The sequence below is a fragment of the Larus michahellis genome, chromosome 4, assembly GCF_964199755.1.
Source record: "Larus michahellis chromosome 4, bLarMic1.1, whole genome shotgun sequence".
Taxonomy (NCBI): Eukaryota; Metazoa; Chordata; class Aves; order Charadriiformes; family Laridae; genus Larus; species Larus michahellis.
Genome location: NC_133899.1, coordinates 29063228 through 29084014, shown reverse-complemented (window position 1 = coordinate 29084014; position 20787 = coordinate 29063228). Strand labels below are relative to the sequence as shown.

General features: G+C 45.9%; 2 protein-coding genes across 2 annotated transcripts in view; one reads left to right on the top strand and one right to left on the bottom strand.

Moving 5' to 3' along the window:
* MNAT1 (MNAT1 component of CDK activating kinase) overlaps nt 1-11924 on the bottom strand; it is a 127228-nt gene extending 115304 nt beyond the window's left edge. Inside the window, exon 1 of the mRNA XM_074583706.1 lies at nt 11797-11924. Coding sequence (XP_074439807.1) covers nt 11797-11885 — 89 coding nt within the window. The 5' untranslated portion in view covers nt 11886-11924. The remainder of the gene's footprint in view (nt 1-11796) is intronic.
* Nucleotides 11925-12435: 511 nt separating this feature from the next.
* Nucleotides 12436-19319, top strand: LOC141742144 (homeobox protein SIX4-like). Its single transcript, XM_074583696.1, has 3 exons — nt 12436-13706; nt 15301-15989; nt 18449-19319. Exons 1-3 carry the CDS (start codon nt 12841-12843, stop codon nt 19243-19245), a joined length of 2352 nt encoding a protein of 783 aa, XP_074439797.1. The 5' UTR covers nt 12436-12840; the 3' UTR covers nt 19246-19319.
* The last annotated feature ends 1468 nt before the right edge of the window (nt 19320-20787 follow it).

The window sequence follows — 20787 nt, the reverse complement described above, 5'->3', positions numbered from 1 at the left end:
ACCCCAGGGCTCTGCAAAGTGACTCAAACACCCCAGGTGCTGCTCCAGGGTGAGGGAAGGCAAGATACAAGGGTGACAACCCCTTCTGTATCCCTCCTTCTTCCCCAAGACTTTTGGATCCAGGCACAAACTCCTTGCTCAGCTAATCTCTGTTTAGACACCTACACCCCTGCACCACACATGCAAGCACAAACATACAGATGCTCACTATCCTTACCTCTGATCTTCCCATAGCCACCAGCTCTCCACGCATTCATCCTCCTAGGAGCTCTCATCTTCCTTTATGGCTCCTTAGCTGCAGTTTTTCCTCAGTCTTCCTGGATAGTCCTAAATGCTTCTCTAGCTCAGTCATCACTCCTCCTCTCAAATCCTCACGTAGTCATACTCCTTTCTCCAAGGAAGTCCCCCTCGTGACCTTTGCTGTTTCATTTACTACCACACAGTAAGACCGGGAGTCCACCTCCCCTTTTGACTCCACAAGAGCATTTTAGTTACCCCACAGCCATGAGATGTTTCCCAGTCACACATTCCTTGCAAAATAGTAGGCTCCTTTCCAAAATGTCAGTTGGCGGCAAAGGTTCCCACAGCAACCCATGCAATTCAAGTTCCCTAACCTCATCCCAAGGAACAAATCTTCAAGGGGGGGCTATTCCACTCATACAAAACCGAGATGCTGCCCACGTGGAAACAGCTAACTCTAGCCACATCTGCCATTCCATCCTGTATTACCTTTCCCCAAAACCAAGAAGAAAGAACAGAAATCAAGGATTTGTTTAGCAAAATTTTAGGACAGGTTTTGTTGCAAGACTGGAAACAAAAAGGTTCAAGCAAATACAGTTATTCTAGACTATGCTCAACAGACAAGCATTTATCCATCTTTTAAATTCCTCCAACCCTGCCCAGCTGAAAATGTCCACAGCGACATCACATCATCCTGGCATTGCCCTCAGTCCTGTTAACCTCTCTCTCTCCCTTTACAGGATATGATCATATCCCAAAACTAAAGATAACTTTTCATTTTTTTCCTGGAACAAGGGGATCTTGAGGATTTAAAGGCAGTCTCCCATCTCCAGTTCACAGCACATCAGTCAGAGGCTTATCAAACTACACAACGGCCACCGACAGTCCGTCCTGATGCCATCCAGGGTGTGTAAAGACTATTTTTCTTGGTCTTTTTAAGCCTGCAGACAGCTACTCCCAGAAGAACCTGAATTCTTCTGTTTACACAAGGCTACACTCACACTAAAGACTAACTAGTCATTAGTTACACCTACAGATTGTTCAGCTCCTAATCCCCATGAAACCATCAATTTTATTTTATTTTTTTGTTTTCACAGAAAACACACAACACACTGCGAGTAAGAACGACAAAGATGCTTAACATCTGTCTGCCTGTACTTGTCTGGGATCAGAGGTCTTCCTTCTTTGCCCCAGCTCTGCCAGCAGCTCTTGCAATACGTCTAACCCCAGTGCCAAACTTTCCCATCCAATTAAGACCTAACACTTCCCATTCTGGCTCAGCAGTTTGAAGGTGTCAACATTAGCTGAACCACTCCCTTGCCTTTTGCTGTCTAGGAACATCAGTCCTCCTTTGCCACCCTGGCAGAGAGGTTGAGAGCCTGGCCGCACTGCTTGGCATTAATAAAAACTGGGGAGCAGAACATTCTTAGGGCTTGGGAACTTTTACCTCAACATTGCTTCTTAAAAAAAAAAAAACCAAACACACAAAAAACCAAACAACAACAAAAAACGCACGCACTGTTCCTCACTCTGCCCCATACCACTATTTCCTAACTCTCAGCACAGCCACTTATCTTCCTCCTTAATGTTAAAGAAGTTGTCATGCTCCCATTAAGCCCAGGATTCTCCAAATGCTTACATATATTATTTAACCTTAGTGCCAATCATTGAGGCAGGACTGTGGGAACAGCAAAAATCATTATCTACATGTTTCCCAATTTGGAGCCAAAATATTTATCTGACCAGATGACTTGTTCATTGTTCTTTGTGTGAGAGGTATCTTGTTCTCACTTCTCTGAACTTAACTGCATTCCACAGAAAAAAAACTTGCAAGAATTTCCTAATACATTCTCTCCCCCCACATGTGTTATATTCAAGAACACCTTAGAATATAATTTTCAGAGCCTCAAAAGACATTCTTAGCTATGACAATTAAAGTCTAATTTTGCCATATATAGTGGCAGTTCCTGCTAAGTTCTTCTCTCAGATCCAGACTTGTCAAATACAACTCTTGCAAGATATTTAAAAAAAAAAAGTAGATGTCATTACAAAATTAATTTCACTCTTCAGACTAATATTTATGACTTTTATTACAGAGTGGCCTTTCTGTGAAGAAACATCCACTGTTTCCTGCATATCATTAAAGCAAAGAGGGAACCAGCAACATGAAACTTAAGTGTCCACAGCGCAAGCTCAGCACCCTGCCTGTCCTATATCCTGTTAATATCAAGGAAAATTTTTTTATTTCTTAATTTCCTAACCAGATCTGAACACTGGAGTATTCAACTAAATTTCCAAAATGCTGACCCTAGCTTGTCTTCAAACTTCACCTTCAGTTGTCCTGGGGAAAAAAACAAAACGAAGCCCCAAACAAAGAACACACATGAATGCAACTTCTGAAAGTACCCTCTTGGAGTACTCAGATCCGGTCATTACAGAGACATGCTTTTTAAAATGACTCAGGAATATGTTTGCTTAGTTTCATAAATATTAAACCTATGCATATCACTTATTAGCATTTGGGAGCTAATGTAACCACATAGAAGCATGTCAAATCTCCTTCTTCCTCACAAACCCACGGAATTATTAGCTTGGATTACAATGCAGTAGATGCAATTAAAAAATAAAAGCCTAATATCAAATTGTTTAAAAGGTTATTGTGTTTGCCTTCTTTTTGAGAAGCACTTACTTCAACCATAGAGATTTACCACGCCTGTGTTGGACCATTACCGTACAGGACATTTACCATGTTCAACATTACCGTGGTACACATTTACCCAAGAAAAACGGTAAACTCCTCAAACTGGGCACCCAAACCCATTACCCATTTTCAGGATCCCAGGCTGCAGATTTAGCCAGACAATTTTCAGACCGAAGGAAAAAGAATTTACTTTTCAATTGACTGATTGGAGATCCAGGTTATAAACAATAGCTTTCCTTTTGCCAAGGTTACATCTCAGAGCAGAACCACAACTGAAAAGTACTTAGGAGGAATGAAGAATAGAGTTCTGCAAGCTTTGCTAAGGAGACAAGAAGTATTACTAAGCAGGCATGCCAACTGATAGCTCAACAGAGGAAAGATTTTCTAAATATGTCAGTTTTAAAACAAAAGAATAATATAACTGAAGCATTAACCACTGCATGAGAAGTATTAGGACCATGATACAGAGCCAAATTTAAAAGCAAATATTCATTGTCAAAACTAGATGGCAGAAGGAAATAACCTCTTGGGTATTTCAGCAAGGATTTAATCGCCTCCCATGACTAACTCGGAGAGACTTTGGAAGAGTAATGGGATGGAACAGAGTCCGAAGACCATCTAATCCCAATTAATGAAAACATGACTAACTCCAAAAAGACAAAGAAGAAAGATGACATAGATTTTTATTCTCTAAGAAGTCATAAGAAAACTTTCTTTCTGATGGAGTACATTCCACTTAAAAAACAGTCATTTTGCTTCTTCCTTTGAGGATGCAGACAGGTTATGATTGTGCAACTATTTCAAAAAAGCACCAGTTAACCTAACTTACCATGGTACATCTGACAAACATGAGTAAAAACCTTCCTGATGGGTCTCCCAACTCACTCAGAAAAAACTACGAAAATTCTCTCAGATGTAAATTGTTGGGAATGAAAGTAAAGAAAACTAGGTAATGTATTATCTCTCCAAAGAAAAGCAGGCATTTTTGGGGCCACACAAAGTTCCTCCTTCTGGTTGAAGTTTCTAGCTATATGGAGTCCCAGTCAGCTTTAGTCCACCAAGACTACTTAAATTTTTCATGCAAGTAAGGATCTACCACCCAATAACCTAATCTGAGATGTGATCTGACAAGAGTAGCAAGAAAACTAGAAGCCTAAGAGACAAAATAGAGCATTTGCTCTCCCAGATAAGCCAGTTTTTTAAGCATGCAGCTTCACAAAATGGTGCAAGCTAAATTGGCATTGCCAGAGGAATATCCTTCCTTCAACCCTATTCCTACGTTACTTGTGGACACACTTACCTACAGATTACCTTGCACCGCCTTTGATGCCTAACCATTTGTAAGCCACTTCAACTCACTAATCATGTACAAAAACCAGCACACTCAAAAAAGCTGCTCATTTTCAGCCAGGTTAGCAAACTGGATCAGCTCCCACAAGGGTCCAGTAAGTACCGGAGTCTGGTGGCTTTTTTCCTTGTGCCTGCTGCCTATTCACAAGGCCTGCATCCATGTGCACGTTTCAATGGTTCAGCAAGCACTTCTCACAGTGCACTCATGAGCTTGCACCTCAGCTTCTGTATATAGAAGAATATAAAGCTGGTGGCTTAAGAATCACATACATCACAGCCAACCTTTTTGTTACAAATGACAGCCCTGAAGACAGTATCATTGCCCTCGAATACCTTGCATTTAAGACACTTTATTTAGGAAAAAAAAACAGTTTGCGGAATAAAATTCAAATATGAGTTGAAGCACCTAATTCCCACATGCTCAATTTAAAAATTACAGGTCTGACAGTTCCTCACTGCCTACCTCTAGTTAGACTTCTTCACTCAAATGCGCTTGGCTGAAATACAGTTTTAAGTTATTTTCCACAATCTCCAGGGCTTCCCCCCATCTTAGAAGAAAGGCATTTTCTTGAACCGCACTGCAGAGAAGAATGCAGCAGGAAGCCAAGCAATCCTTTCACTTGGAAGAAGTTTAAACAAGAAGATTCCAAACTCTTTTCCAATGACTCCAGCCCCACGCACTGGCATGAGATCCCACCCCCCTGAATTCACCGGGGATGTTCCTACTTCCAAGTCCTGAGGAACCTGACAGCCACAAAACTCCAAACACTCCTAACATTAAAATAAATATGCAAGTAATGAAACCTCTGTTTCTTCATTTTAGCAGTCGTTAGCACCGCAATTAGAGTTCTCAGAGGATGCACTTACCCCCTAATGAATCCCTGGAACAGCCATAACAGGGTGCAAGGCAGATTACAGAATCCCCACAACACAACTCATTGAACTGATGTCTCCCCTGAGCAACTCAAAGCTGGGCCTAGATATAGTAACTGTTGTTATGCTGTCTCCATTTTGAAGCCTTATTAACAAATTAAGCAAGAAATAAACACATCTCCCTCTGGGAAAAGGAGAAAAAGAAAAAATATAATAAGGAGCCTAGACACCTTTCTGTAAGCCTCCTGTGGACAGGAAAAAGACACCAGAAAAGTTTATAATAGAGCAAGTTCATTAACTACCATCTAAGATTGCAGCAGCACATGAATAAAACCAAAAACGCTACACTGGGAGCAGCTGAAATCAAGCCTATCAGTTTTCTGTGGAGGCTGCTCTGGTACCTGTGTCCCTGTCTCCCAGAGATGTCAAGCATGGAAAAGACTTTGCAGAGGCATCATGACATCTGGTGTGACACTGGGGAAGAAAAGGAGTTACTTTGCTTTTGTTGGTATGCAGACATCTACGTTTCCTCTCTCTACAAGTCGGGATGCATCACAGGTAGCTGGAACAGCAGGACTGACTCCGAAGAAAGAGCTTTATGTACCAGTTTCCCTTTTCCTCCCTATAGCACGCAGTGGCACAACAAAGCTGAAGCAGAAGCTCCAATTAAATACCTTTTTTACCTAAGACTTTTGTGTCTGATTGTTGCAGACCATATGGTCCAGGTTTACAGCCAACAGTAAATTTCTTTACCCAGTCCCGTTTGCAGTAACAACCCTAACATTTTTTAATGCAGTTTTCATTGGATGCATTTCCTTTCCTCTTCATGTAAGTAAATCAGTGGGATATGCTTAACCTGCCTCCTAAAACTCAACACAGGCAATGAAATCCAAGCAGGCAGAGTAAAAGATAATTCATGGTCTCAAATGAAGCCAGGTGGATTACGACTCCACAGGCAGCACGCACCCAGCATCTGTACACTCAGAAAAAACATTAGGAATTGTCTGAATAATCAAAAATTGTCATGCATGCACATAGGCTTTTGCATATAATTCTTGAGAGTGAACTTTTAAAAGAAGGCAAAGCCATCAGTGCACCTTAGAAACTAATGCGTTACAGGAACTTTAATCAAGCATTGCTCCATAATTAGACACACTTTCCCCTGCACAAAAACATCTTTAAGTATCTGATGCCTTGAACCTCTGTTATACTTCAGAAAATAAACTTAAAAAGACATTAATTATTCTTGAACTGAGCATTTCCATACCGAGTCCCATCCTAGAACAACTTTTAACTGCTAATTTATCATCTTCCCTCCCAGTGACAGGGAAGATTTATAGTGGAAAAGGCTTATTTAACATTACTCTAATGCCAAAAACACATGGTATTACACTTTTGGTGATATCGGTCAAGAAACAATAACCAAGGGAAACAAAATACTAAGAACCACCCCCCCCCCCCCAAAAAAAAAAAAAAAATCCCATAATTGTAAAGCTTGGCATGGTTCCATTGAAATAAACTGCAATGGAAGCCCAACTTGAAGGATGTTTACAGCTGAGACCCAATGTCCGATTTCATCCTCTCACACTCATCTGCCTATCCCTTATCTCCACCAAAGCACTGCTGTGCTTATCAGCATGCTAACCCCTGCTCTGCCACAAGCGGACACAAACACATTCCAGAACGCCACTGACTACAGGGGAACTGAACATGGCAAACACGTGGCACTAGGAGAAAGCCACTGTGAGTTATTCTAACATAGGGTCGCGCACACCGACACAGGAAGATACGCAAAGGACAAAGAAGGAGAAATGCTATCTGCGTAAGTTGGTGCTAAGAGCTACAATGAGTTTGTTGGCAGGATCCAGGTCACAGTAAAAGAGAGATATTCTAACACATAGTATCTACTGCAGATGAGAGAGATTTAAATTAATGAAGTGGGGAAGAGGAGAAGAATTAACCAGCCAAACCTCCAAAGCACAGGACTTCATATAGCAACAGGAACCTTCGCTCCAGACATCTGTCAAAAAACAAGGAACAGGATGCACATTGCCAAACAAGTTCTCAAATACTTTGAGATTAACTTCGTTTATATAGGAGGTGAGAAGAGAAAAATGAAAAGAAAAAAAAAAGAAAAAAATTGTAAGAGGAAGGCTCTTCTAGTTTCATTCTAACCAAAGGGGAGGAATTGGTTAAGAACGCGAAAGTGAAAACAACTTGGCTGACAGAGGGCATAAGAAGGCAACTCTCGCAATTCTTCAGAAGGGCAAAACAGAGAACCACAAAATAAAGAAAATTAACTAACAGTAAAACCACAAGCTATCTAAAACCCAGGAGAAAGATCTGAAGCTTACTGACAAATCATCTCAGCTAAGTACAGGATCTTTAATGATATGAAATTCAAGAGATTTTGCACAAGTGCAAATCAAATCACTGAGGGTCACTTAAAGTGAACAGCACAGTTAACAAAACAGGAAAGGTCAAAGCAACTACTGTAAGGCAACACTGAAGGTAACATGGAAGTACTTCAGAATGCCTGCAGTGAAAGAAAGAGCAGTTAAAAGTAGGAGTGCGTTAACCCACTATTCAATGGGAAGGAAAATCTCTAACAGATGACGCCAAAGCACTTGGGGCGTTTTCTGCATCAATCCTCATTCGCTAAGACGGATTAACTGCCTAATGTAACTCATATAGCAGCAAAAAGAGCAAGAACACAGGGAAGAACTGGGAAACACGTTAGAGCAATTGCTCCAAACCTCCTAAGCTAATATAGTCAAGACTCTGAATTTTTCCACCCGTATTTATCAGCAAGCTTCAAACAGAAAGCATGATAAAGGCAATATGCTTCTGCAGACAACTTAATAAGCGTCCATAAACCTATGCACTATATTCAGGGGTTACTGCATTAAAAGAGTACTTCAGGGTTTTCAAATCTGGTACACATAATATTTACCCTTTGAAAACTGACTAAAGCAGTTATCAAAGATCATCTCTGCTCTCTGCATTAAGTTTCTGCAGCCTCAAGAAGGGCAAAAGTACCTGCCTCTAAAGAGCAGGAAACCAAATACACAGGGAAACACAGACCAGTCAGGGTTACTGTCAGTCCCTGGGAAGATGCTGAAATAATCAGGCAAATGACCTAGCTCCTGCATATTCAGATAGCGAAGCAGATAAGATCCAACACACAATTTGTTAAGAGCAAATCATATCAAATGAATATAGTTTCCTCCAATGACACAGTAACAACGTAGGTAGCGAAACTGCAAGTAGAGGTAATATAGTTTTGGTTTAAGGGCACTTTTGACACTCTTAAATTGACAGTCATATAATCTAAACAAATACAGTACATACTGAAGTACCGACAGATGATCGGAAACCCATACCCAGAGATAAGTTATCATTATTTCAGTCAGTGAGAAAATAGGTAGCAAACCCATTCATGGGGCTCTAATCTTTTAGCATTCTCCACTGTTACAAATAGTAACTTCTGGGGGGGGCAGGGGGAGGGGAAGGCTATTTAGCAAGGAATTTACTGCAGGCAACTCCATATTTTTCTCTTCCTCAGTTTGATTTCTTAAGGTCACAAACAACAACTTTGAAGATCTCCCAGACAACATCTTGTCCACAAATTATACATTAAAAAATACCAGGACAGAAAGGTCATTTTTTTTTTTAAGTTAAGAGAGGATAATCTGGGACAGTTACAAGCACTTTGACAGAAGGACTCAAAATCCAAAGTCACTCAAAGCAAATGAAAAAGTCACCTGAAATAATATGCAGTTTGACAGAGAAAATACATAAGAATAATCAGCTGCATAACACAACATGGAAGGCATGGTTAAATGCTGTTCTGCCCAGATATGTTGAATGGTAAGGTGCTAAAGAATCTGGGGTTCATGCTGAACATAAACCACACAAACCACCAAAACAAAAGCAATACGTAAAGACTCGTTGTCTTAATGCGATGTATGAAATGCAGGTAGCATAAGAAAAGCACATGAAACAATTTTGACTCTGCCTATTGTACTAAGGAGTCAGACGAAGCAACGCGTCCAGTTCCAGTGTTCCAGAAACACACAAACCAAGTGGAAAAAGCCTCAAGAAAAGCAGTGAGAATCGCCCACAGATGTATATGTAAACAAAAAAAAAAATATTACAAAAAATCACTGAAGAGAGGAGATTGAAGGAATGGGATTTCCTAAGTGTGGAAAACACCAAAGAGGAAGTTCCCAAAATACGTGACACATTCCTGTAGAAGAGGTGTAATAAAGAGTTCGCAAGGTATGTAAAAATGCATGTTAGAATCTTAAATGCTTAAATTATAGCAAATAAATTTAGATAAGGAATTAGGAGAAGTATTTTCAATGGTAAGAAGAGCAAACTATCAGAATAGATTGCCTAAGAAAGGTAAATCTCCATCAGAAACTTATGTTAGCTCACTTGCTTTGAGAATTAGTTAGACGTTCCTTCCTTGTGCCTGAAACACAGTGAATTTATGAAAGAACAAATGTCAATTAGCTCCCTTTTTTCCCCCTTCATATTTAATTCACAGATGCCTCATCTGACCTTCCAGCTTCTAGATCAGTTATTACGAGAATTTATTAACCATTATTAAGAAATTATGTCCAGCATGAAGGCACTGTAACATCATATTGAAATAATAATAAAAACCACAATCTTAAAGGAGTTATTGGAAGGATATTATAGAGGAAAAGTGACCCACTTGAACCACATCAAGATGGAGAGTCCTTGATTACAACAAAACCAAAGAAATCCAGAGATCTTACTTACACAGTGACTTCAACTTTACCCTCATGCACATATGCTTTAAAGCGGTGGTGCCCAGCTGCAGAGACACCCTTTGCTGGGAAGATAACGTAAGGACTAACAGACCTTGCTGGGTCCAGGTAAATTAAATCTGTGTGGGTCTGCATAGCCCCCTCCCAGTTAGCACCCTGCAGAGATACCGGGCTGGCTCAATCCAGGGCCACACAGATCCAGACTACCGATTGTCAAATGCAGAAGTGCAAACAAGAAGAGCTGGGGGAATCCGAGGCAGTCCTTGTACAGCTGGGAAGAAACAAGGAAAGCGAGACAGGGACATCAACCCCAAATAAGGCATCAGCAGCTGGACCCAGTAAAACACAAAACGTGACTAACTTTCTCAAGTGAAGCTCAGCTACAAACAAAAAATATTGAGAACCAAAGCAGGAGAGCAAACTGAAACATGCTGTCCTCTGCTGGAAGTGACTCTAGAGGAGCTTGAAAGCAGAAGATGATCAAGACCACTAGTCCTTTGATCTTTACTGAAACAGAAGATAGAAATATCATTTTAAAGCTGCACAGCCTTGCCTAAATGTAGCTGTTGTCTTTTGAACTCCAGCTAACACTGCACTTTTACACAGCCAGCACCACTGTCACCAAAGGGGCCTGCTGCCTCTATCTCCCACGCCAGCGCTACCAGGAGATCATCTGCTGCTCTCCCACACACCTTCCCTCCTGGCAACAGAAGTCCTTGTGTGGCTGCAGAGAACAGGATCAGGGAACCGGATGAAAGCTAATGCTTTTTAAAACAAACAACAAAAAAAAAAAAAAAAAAAAAACCAAAAACCACATAAATCCTTCATTACAATTCAGTTCCTTTATCCTGCTCACTTACAACACCTACATCAAGTTAAATAAAGCTTTCAGCCTGTCTTTGGAATGCAATTCACATGCAGTTTAAAAATATAAACAACTCGATATATATATATATATAGGAAAAATGAAAAGACACAAAAAAACACCAAACAATCCAGAAAGGGCTGCTACTGCAGTATGAGGTTTCTATCGTGTGCATCTAGAAAGGATTTGGAGTAGAGCCTTTAAAACTTCCACACTAAGGAAGATCTCCAGATCTGAAAGTGAATGAGTGCAGATCATGTGTGACTGAAATCACCTAGAGACAGCGGTGGGAATTATCTAAGGGTTCATCTTCGAGAAAAAAGAAAAAGAAAGTCATGACTCTTGTTACAAAAAAAATACCGAATGAGTAAACAACACCATCAGCACCAGTTCAGAGAAGGATTTTCCAACACCTCAAACAGCATCAAACCTTTAGACAAAGCATTCGCCATTCAGGAAAATTATCACGCCAAAAAAATAAAACAAATCAACTTTTTTTTTTCCCCCTAGTTATCCAACTACAGTATTAAATACAAACGAGACGCGTTTAAGTTGATGAGAAACGTATTTTTCTCTACGTTCCTCACTCTATATCCCGAAGCCTCACACCCCTTCGGGACGGGAGCCGGTACCGAGTCATTACATAACGCCAAGCCCCCGAGTCATTAATTGTGGAGAAGCAGCCGAAAGCAGCGCTTCAGCCCCACACGGCGACACAGCCCCCGGCCCGAGAGGGAACCACTGGCTGCCGCCAGGAGAGACAAACGGGGGGACACGAGGGAACCGGAGCCGCCCCACAAACGTCTGCGCCAGGCCCGGCGGAGCGCCGCCAGGCCGGGGGAGCGTCCGTTTTCCACGGGCCCCGCCGCCCGGTCCCTCGGCAGCGAAGCAGCCCTGGGCAGGGCCGCACCGCCTCTCCCTTCACCGCGCCCATCCCCTCCTCAGGGCGGAGCGGCGGCCCCACTCACAGCGTGTGCCCGCAGACGTTCACCATCAGCTTCAGGGAAGGGTTGCGGTACTTGGTGGTCTTGCACCGCGGGCAGCCCTGATCATCCATGGCTGCCGCCGCCTCCCCCTCCCTCCCTTCTTCCCTCCCTCCCTCCGCTCCTTCCTTCCGCCTTCCGCCGCGCGGTGCCGCCGCCAAAGCGGCCCGCCGGCACCGCCCGCTGCCCCGCGCGTTCCGCCCGCCGCGGGGGCCCGGCTCGCTCCGCTCCCAGGCAGAGCCAGCCGGCGGCGGGCAGGGCTAGAGCGGCCGGGCCGAACAGGTACAAGCCGCCCTGGGCAGCACCTGCCCGAGGGGGGATGGAGAGGGAGGAGGCTGTCCCGGCCCGAGAGATCCCGTTGTTAGGGAGAGGAGGGCCCACTCCTGCCTGATGAGTAATTAACAGGAAGCCGCTGCAGGCTGGTAGCTCCCCAGCGGGCTTCCCCGCTCCCGGCCTGGGAGAGGTGCCGTACCTCAGCCCGGGTAACCGCGGCTGCACCGCTTCGCACCCTGAGAGTTTTAATTCTACCGTCCCCGCCCGGGGAAAGACGCTTCAAGGCGCGGCGCAGGTGAGGGGACCCGCCGCCGCCTCCTCCCCCCGCCGCCCGCGGGGGCGTCCCTGCGGCGGGGCGCCGCGCTCCAGGTGGAGGTGGGGAGGGGAGAGGAGCGGAGCGGGGCCGCTTGATTGACGGTTGCCCTGGAGACGCGGGAGCCCCCGCCCCCCCGACGCGGCGCAGCCAATGGGCGGGCGCGGCCGGGCCAGCAGGCTGCGGTGCCATATAGTATTGCAGCGGGGCTGGGAGTCACGTTGGGGGGAGCCGCGGAGAGGAGCCCGTTTACACTACTTTGCTATAGCAGCTATCTTTAATGGTTATTGCGTGGCCGGGAGGAAACCTGATCGGCTAGAGCCGGCCAAGAGCAGGAGGAGGAGTGGATTTTCCAGAGAGATAGGAAGGGGGAGAGGAGGAGAAGGGGACGGGGGGGAAGGAAAAAAAAAAAAAGAAAAAAAAAAAAGAAAACAAACCGAAAGATGTCTTCTGCCTCCCCCACGGACGAGATCACGAGCTCGGTGGAGATCAAGCAGGAAAATGTGATGGAAATCCTCTCTGAAGCCAGCAAGGTGCCCCCCGATGGGGCCGCGGCGGGAGCCCTCAACCCCGCGCCGCCGCCCCCTCCCGCCGCTGCCCCGTTCCCCATGGAGCACGCAGGCTCCGCCGCCGCCGGCGAGGAGGGAGCCGCAGACCAGGTACTGCTCCACACGGAACTCCTGGCCAGGAATCACCATGCTGCCTCCTCTCCCTCTTCCTCCTCCTCTTCTTCTTCTTCCTCCTCCTCCTCGCAGACCCCCCTGGCTTTCTCCCCGGATCACGTCGCCTGCGTCTGCGAGGCGCTGCAGCAAGGTGGGAACCTAGACCGCCTGGCCAGGTTCCTGTGGTCTTTGCCCCCGAGCGATCTGCTACGTGGCAACGAGAGCCTGATGAAAGCCCGGGCGCTGGTGGCTTTCCACCAGGGCATCTACGCCGAGCTCTACAGCATCCTGGAGAGCCACAACTTCGACTCCTCCAACCACCCGCTGCTGCAGGAGCTCTGGTACAAGGCTCGCTACACCGAGGCGGAGCGAGCCCGGGGCAGACCCCTGGGGGCGGTGGACAAGTACAGGCTGCGGAGGAAATACCCTCTGCCCAGGACCATCTGGGACGGCGAGGAGACGGTCTACTGCTTCAAGGAGAAGTCCCGCAACGCGCTGAAGGAGCTCTACATGCAGAACCGGTACCCCTCGCCGGCCGCCAAGCGCAACCTGGCCAAGATCACCGGGCTGTCCCTCACCCAGGTTAGCAACTGGTTCAAGAACCGCAGGCAGCGGGACCGCAACCCTTCCGAGACCCAGTCCAAAAGGTGAGGGCAAACTTTCCTCCCCGCCCCCCTCTCCCGCCGGCCTGCCTTCCCTTCCCTCTTCCCGGCTCTTTCTTCCCTTGCAAACATGGCGCTTACCTTCGGTGCGCCTCGTCCTCCCCTCCTTCCCCCTCCCTCGCTCCCAACACACACCCACCCGGCCGGGGCACGCAGGCATGCGAGGCAGCGCCGGGAAACTTTCCCGGCCCCCACCGCCCCCTTCCACCTCCCCGCGCTCCCCTCTCCCGCCGCCGCCCCTTCCCCCCGGGCCGGGGGAGCCGCCGGCCGGCCGGCGGCGCGGCGGGTTCCGCGGAACGGACGGGAGGCGAGGGGGAGAATTGTTTGTTTCCCCCCACCCCCCCCGCTTGTTTTTATTTAATTGTCGCGCCTGACAGAGTTAATCATTGACGGCGGCCGGAGGACGCGCGGGGGTGTGGGGTCCCGCCGCTCGCTCTGTTTTGAAACCTGACTCGGGAGCGGGCCGGGCTCGGGTTTCAGCGGGGGAGCGGGGCCGGCCGCGCCGGGCCTCAGCGGCGGCACCGCCGGGCTCGGCCCCGCTGCAGGCCTCCGCCTCCCGCCCCGCGGCCGTTCGCTCCCCGCCGGGGCGGGAGAGCCTCCCTCCCTCCCGGCCCCGCTCCGCCCGCGCCCGGCCCGGGGCTCTGCCTCGACTTTCCCCCCCGCCCCCGTCCCGGAGGGGCCGCGGCGGGGGCTCGGCGCCGCGAAGCGGGCAGGTGGAGGTGACCTCCCCGCTCCCGCCCCCTGCCTTCCTCCCGGGGTAGGGAGGGGAGAGAAAGAGCGGGGAGAGGGGGAGGAAGGGAGGGGAAAAAAGCGGCGGCCGGCGGAGGGCCCCAAGGCATTTCTCAACCAAGGGCGCGATTGTGCCGCCGCGGCCCCCTCTCCGCGGGACACATCAAAGGGCGAGGGGGGAGGGAGGGAAGGAGGGAGGGAGCGGCCGAAAAATGCAGTGGAGGGCGGACCAGCCAGCGAAAAAAACCCGGCGGAGGGTCTCGGCCGGGCCGGGGCGGCGGCCGCCCTGCGGGGCGCGGCACAAACAACCCCCCCCCCCCCCCCCTTTCCTCCGCCGGCACCTGGGGGCAGCCGCGGGCCCGGCCCCTGGCGGGGCCTTCGCCCCTTCCCGGGGCTGGCGGGGGGCCTGGGGGCGGTGGGCCCAGGCCGGGAGGGTCGGGCGGCGCTTCCCGGCCTGTTCTCACCCCCTGCCGCTGCTGCCCAGCCATTTGCCAAATGGCTGCAGCCTGTCTCACGCGTGTGGGCGGCCTGGGCCGGCGGAGGGGGGGCCCCGGGCAGCCCCCTTTGGTCGCCCAGGACGGATGGCCAGGGAGAGGAGATTTATTTACACGTCCGTAATCCAGCCTGTAAAGTTTCTTCTCAGCGAGCGGCTGGTTTGATGTGTCCCTTTCTAAGAAACCTTCCCCCTTGACTTGAAATCCGCTTGAAGTGCCTTGTAGAGGCGAAACACAGAAAAAATAATTCGGGGAAAACTCTCACAAACTGTATAAAAGCAAGGAGTTCCCCCTTGGTGCAGAGCTCACTGGCATGCCGTGGTAATGCAATGTCATCACTTTGCCTTTTCCCATAGTGAGTCAGATGGCAACCCTAGCACAGAAGATGAATCCAGTAAGGGGCAGGAGGATTTATCTCCCCATCCGCTCCCCAGCTCATCCGATGGCGTTACCAGCCTCAGCCTTGCCGGCCACATGGAGCCCGTCTACATGCAGCAGCTCGGAAACACTAAAATAGCATTGAGCTCATCTGGTGTCTTGTTGAACGGAAACCTCGTGCCTGCCAGTACCTCTCCCGTCTTTCTCAATGGTAGCTCTTTTCTTCAGGGACCCAACGGTGTCATTCTCAATGGACTCAGTGTGGGGGCTTCACAGACGGTTACCTTAAGTTCACCCAAAACCACATCAAGCGTTGTGAGCAACGGGGTGTCCATTACTGACATACTGTCGTCTTCATCAGAAGATGTAAAGGACTTCAAACTTGTTCAGGCTTCAGTCCCCAACACTGCAGCAGCCACCTTCAGCCCCAGCAACATCCCGGTCTCGTTCCCGGGATTGATACCAAGCTCAGAGGTGAAAAGGGAAAGCATACAAACTGCTGCTTCTCAAGATGGAGGCTCCGTAGTTACTTTTACTGCTCCTGTCCAAATAAACCAGTATGGCATTGTCCAGATCCCCAATTCAGGAACAAATGGCCAGCTGCTGAACGGAAGCATTGGTTTTTCTTCTCTGCAGCTGCCTCCTGTTTCAGTGGCAGCTTCACAAGGTAAAAGTTTTGTCTCTTGCGGTAAAAGGTATGAGAAAAAGTTTGGATCGGGCACACTTAGCATTTTAGAAGCTGTGGTACTTATCCTCCAAGGTACCAGGATTGTATCTCAGCCACGCACAGTACATCAAATAATTCCTTTTTACTTCCTTTATATGGGTTATGCTTGTGGGCAGACTTACGTGAGGCCAAGCTCCTCTCTAAGAGCAGAGAAGGAGGTCTGGTATTTTACACCCCATTCATCTCATGCTTTTCTCAGAAGTCTGTGAGACTAGTCTTCACAAATGTCTGCAAATTTTACACGTTTCAGTAATTCAAAATATACCCCATTTGCTATTGAATTCTTTTAATGAGAAGGTTCATAAAAATGAAAATTGCGGCAGCTGGAAATTGTTACCGTTGTTGTTCTTGTGGTCGTTGTTTTCGGTTTTTTGTTTTTTTAACCAAAGTATTTCATAAAAATAAATTTTAAATTACTATAGACACAACAAGACCAAGCAGTTGCACTCGTACATTTTTCTGTCCTATAATTAAGAAAGATTAAACTGCAGGGAAACAATAGAAATACGCAATAGCTCATAGATATAAAACGCGAGGATATTTGGATAAACTGCCCTCAGTCCAAGGGAAATATGTCATTGCAGGTTCATGTGCCAAGTGTGCAGGCTCCTCCCCAAGTTTGCCTTAGCATTTGTCTTAACATACCATAGACTGAAACTTAACGGCCAGCCAGGAAGAATTCCAGGGAGCGCAAGCCTAGTTCTGGATCCATGTTTTGAAGCAGATCAGTTATAAAGCACAACTGAACAGCTTTGTTACTCATTAGCCACTGTATCTTTGGTTATGAAAATGATTAAACTTGAATGAATCTGCCTAGTTTCAGGAGCTGTGAGTACTATATGAAAAATCAAACTGTGCTCGTGTTAGCTTATTTGAATTAAATGTGTACAGGGAGTGAATTATTCTTGCCATTAAAGTAATACAGGGAGGAACACTGAAGCTGTACAAACACATTTTAAATGGGTGCAAAGTTAAAAGATCCTAAAAAGTGGCACTTCCAGTCACTGGAAGTTATTGGTACTTAGTTTAACCAAGATTAAAAAGAGAAGATGTTTAGTCTGAATAACACCTCTAATCACAGAAGCCAGTTAATCCACATGCTCTAAGGCATAAACTGACAGCCAGCAAAGGTGAAAAAGTTTTGTCCCTTAAGTAGTATGGGATTATTTTATTTGAAAGTCCTAAGATTCATAAGTTCCTCTCTGAACATTTTTCCCATTGTTAAAACCCAGTTGCTATTGGAGAATGATCCACCATACGTCTAGTCTAGGGCAGAGAAAAGTCAAGAACTGTATTTGCTGCTTTGATTTCTTTTAACATGAAAAGGATGGATAGCTGGCTGCCTATTCCAAGTGCAGTGTGCTGCAGGCTATTTTAAGTAAGCTATAGTAAATGATATCTTATTGCCAGGTAACTTAAAGTTGTTTCACTTTCTTCATTCAGTTTACACATAAGAGTAACTTCCAAAAAATCATCATTGATCAATGGAAACGAATAGGGAACTAACATACTCCCCAGGTGAGAAATGCATCTTCAGTGCTGTTGCAAAAAAAACCCTCATGTGTCTCCAACTATAGCCCCTTAAAATTAAACTGCTTTTGAGAAAGATATGTGTTCGAAGTCCCGAGAGCCAGTATATCTTACTTTAGAAATTATTATAATGACCACTTACATGGCATGTCCAGTAAAACCAACTTAAGGTCATCTCTGGCCACCACTTCTTGCTTTGACTAGCTACGACATCACACGAGCAGTGCCATGGCTCTCAGTGGGGGTAGGCAGTCCCTGGGTGACTTTACATAGCATGGTGGATGTAGTAGAGTTAGGCTTTTCGAAACACATGATAAAGCGAGGTGAAAGGCAATACGTCTGAGTGCTGACGGACTACCTAGTTAATCCGATAGAAGTTACTGGATTTTGATGTTTTCTTTGCAGGTTGACTCAGGTCGGTTCTGCCCAGCAGTAGTGGATTTCATGTGACGTGTCTCCAGTTCCCACACACAAGCTGTAGTCTGTCACTGAACTATCTTTAATAGCTTTTCATGCTTCTATTCTTAGATAGAAATGGAGTGGTGGCAACTAGTGAAGGCCAAAGCATGTTCATTTTAGTCACATGGCTGGGGAATGTTTGCCCCTTAATGAGAGTCTGAAAGTTACCTAATATACCAGAACTTTTTTTTTTTTTTCTTTCTAGAAGCAGTTTCTATTAATGGCTTTTACTTCTTCATACCAAATTTTCTCTCACCTGTAATAAACAGCATTGTTCTGCGTTGCATGGAATATCTGCATATGTGTGTACTGCAAACATAAAAAAGACCAAAATGTCTTAACAAAATGCCTGTAAAACTCTCTGCCAACTCTAATCCGTGTTTTCCTTTCTTTTGCTTCCCTTTCTCTAGGTAATGTTTCAGTAAACCCCAGCACATCTGATGGAGGAACTTTTACAACTGAGTCTTCAACAGTGCAGCAAGGAAAGGTTTTCTTCAGCCCCCTCGCTCCGAGTGCAGTCGTTTATACGGTTCCCAATTCAGGCCAGGCAGTAGGCTCTGTCAAGCAAGAAGGACTGGAAAGAAGCCTCGTGTTTTCTCAGTTGATGCCAGTCAGTCAGAACACACAACTAAATGTAAACATGTCTTCTGAAAATATATCCAGCGGAGGACTCCAGTCCCTGGCCTCCTCCTTAGTGAATGTAACGCCCTCGCATAATTTTTCCCTCACACCACCAACTCTTTTAAATGCTGCAGAACTGAACTCTGGTATCTCGGAGAGCCAGTCCATGTCGTCCCCCGTGACCAGTACCTCTACCGTGATATCTATCAGCAACACTAACTATGCAACCCTTCAGAACTGTTCCCTCATTACCAGTCAAGATCTATTGTCCATTTCTACAGCACAGCCTGCGCTTGGAGAAATAGTTTCTACAAGTGGAGACCGTGTCAGCCACCCCTCTGCACAAGTACATCAAGATTTTGTCAGAGAGCACAGGTTAGTCCTGCAAGCTGTACCTGATGTCAAAGAGAATTTCTTACCTAATTCTGAGAGTAAGTCAACTGGCAATTTAATGATGCTGGATTCGAAATCCAAGTATGTTATGAGTAACATGGTTGACACGGTTTGTGAAGAACTGGAAACGGACAAAAAAGAACTTGCCAAACTGCAGACAGTTCAGATGGATGAAGATATGCAAGACTTGTAACTTTTTTTTTCTTGCTTTCTGTTTTAGTAGATAAGTCTCCTGTTGAGGCCCTAACAAGCACCAAGTGGGTTTTATTTTTTCTTGTTTGGTGGGTGTTTTGGTTTTTTTTCATTTAAAGAAAACAGAAGAACATTTAAATGGTCTGAATCAATGTACAGAGGAATGGCCAGCAATGGAATTAGGTTGCCACACTTGGTTTGCATGCAGTATTCTCTTTTAAGCAGATTAAAGGAGAAAGGAAATGCCGGGGCAAGTACTGAGTGAATGGGTACAGGTTTGGCTAAGAGATACTACCCTGATATTTTAGCTAGACTCTCCATAGTACAACATACTCTCAACAGTAAGTATACACTCCTAACCTTAGATAAAAAAAAAAACAAAAATCTCGCTCCAAAAAGGTAGAAACAATGCAGTCGTTTTTGCTGTTTACTTCTAGTCCGTGGGCATTGAGAAATTTTTAAGGAACTCTAGACGATACCTCGCTGGCTACTTTTATGTTGTTTGAGGTTAAGAAACAAAACAAAATCAAAAATAATATTGTTACTGGTGTGTTTGCTTTTTTACAGCAGACTTGCATTCAAACCAAAAATCTTGCATCAAACATTTACAGGTTTCTAAATGCTACAGCTAGCATGTTGTCAGTGCACCAGAAAAAGCATCTTTTGAAACTCTAATTATGCAACTCAGAAGCTTTTTCTCCAGTATGAATGTAAATATTGTTTCAGTTCTTATAAAGGAGACTTTTTTAAAATTAGTACAATGGATTTTATTTATGGTTTATGTTCCCTTTCACTTTAGACACAATGCATTGAAAAGGAAAGCATTTTCTGGCTGTTTAATTTATTTTTATTGTTTGAGCAGGAAGTAAACGTAGTTATTTCTGACAAGGTTTTACTTTTTTGTAGTTTTTCAAGCAATAGACTGTAAAAGTAAAATGTTAATCACACTGAAACTAGAAAATGAACTCCCAGTCTCACAAACCCAGGAGGTCCCTGTCTCTACCCTCTCTGTCTTTGTGTTCAGGGTTTTTTTTTGTTTGTTTTGTTAGTAACTTGCGAATTAGTTGAACCTTTTTGTGTATTTTTTACAGAATTCCACGTGCCTTTCTTCCTAGTGGCCTTATCTTTGTTACTAAAGCACAGTGGCAGGAGGAATGAAAACACTGATTTGCAAATATCCGTCCTCAGGGCCAAATCCTGATGCCTTACTTCTGCATGTAGACCCGCTGACTTCAGTGCCCCTACTTGCACGAGTAAGAAGAGTTTTAAGTCTTTTAGTCATCATGGGTTACATTTACTAGTGCTGCAGAGAGCCAAAGATAGGTCCTTCTGCACCGCGTCAGCAAGGCAGGAGGAGTCCGGGGAGGGATCATGGGCAGAGCCATCCTGCCGAGGGAAAGGTCTTGGCTCCAGCCGCAGGCGGATGAGCAGGGAACGTTGGATGGGCAGGCCAGGGAAGGGAGCCCCATGTTTACATGGAGCCATTGGCCAAATAGCCCGTGAGCGAGGGCTTCCGCTGCTGTTCAAGCAAGCAGGCCCCCAT

Bases quoted from the DNA above. Each gene is read 5' to 3' on its own strand.
- LOC141742144 (XM_074583696.1), top strand. From the start codon at position 12,841: ATGTCTTCTGCCTCCCCCACGGACGAGATCACGAGCTCGGTGGAGATC. The intron at 13,707-15,300 runs GTGAGGGCAAAC...CTTTTCCCATAG, and splicing joins TCCGAGACCCAGTCCAAAAG to TGAGTCAGATGGCAACCCTA. The intron at 15,990-18,448 runs GTAAAAGTTTTG...CCCTTTCTCTAG, and splicing joins TTCAGTGGCAGCTTCACAAG to GTAATGTTTCAGTAAACCCC.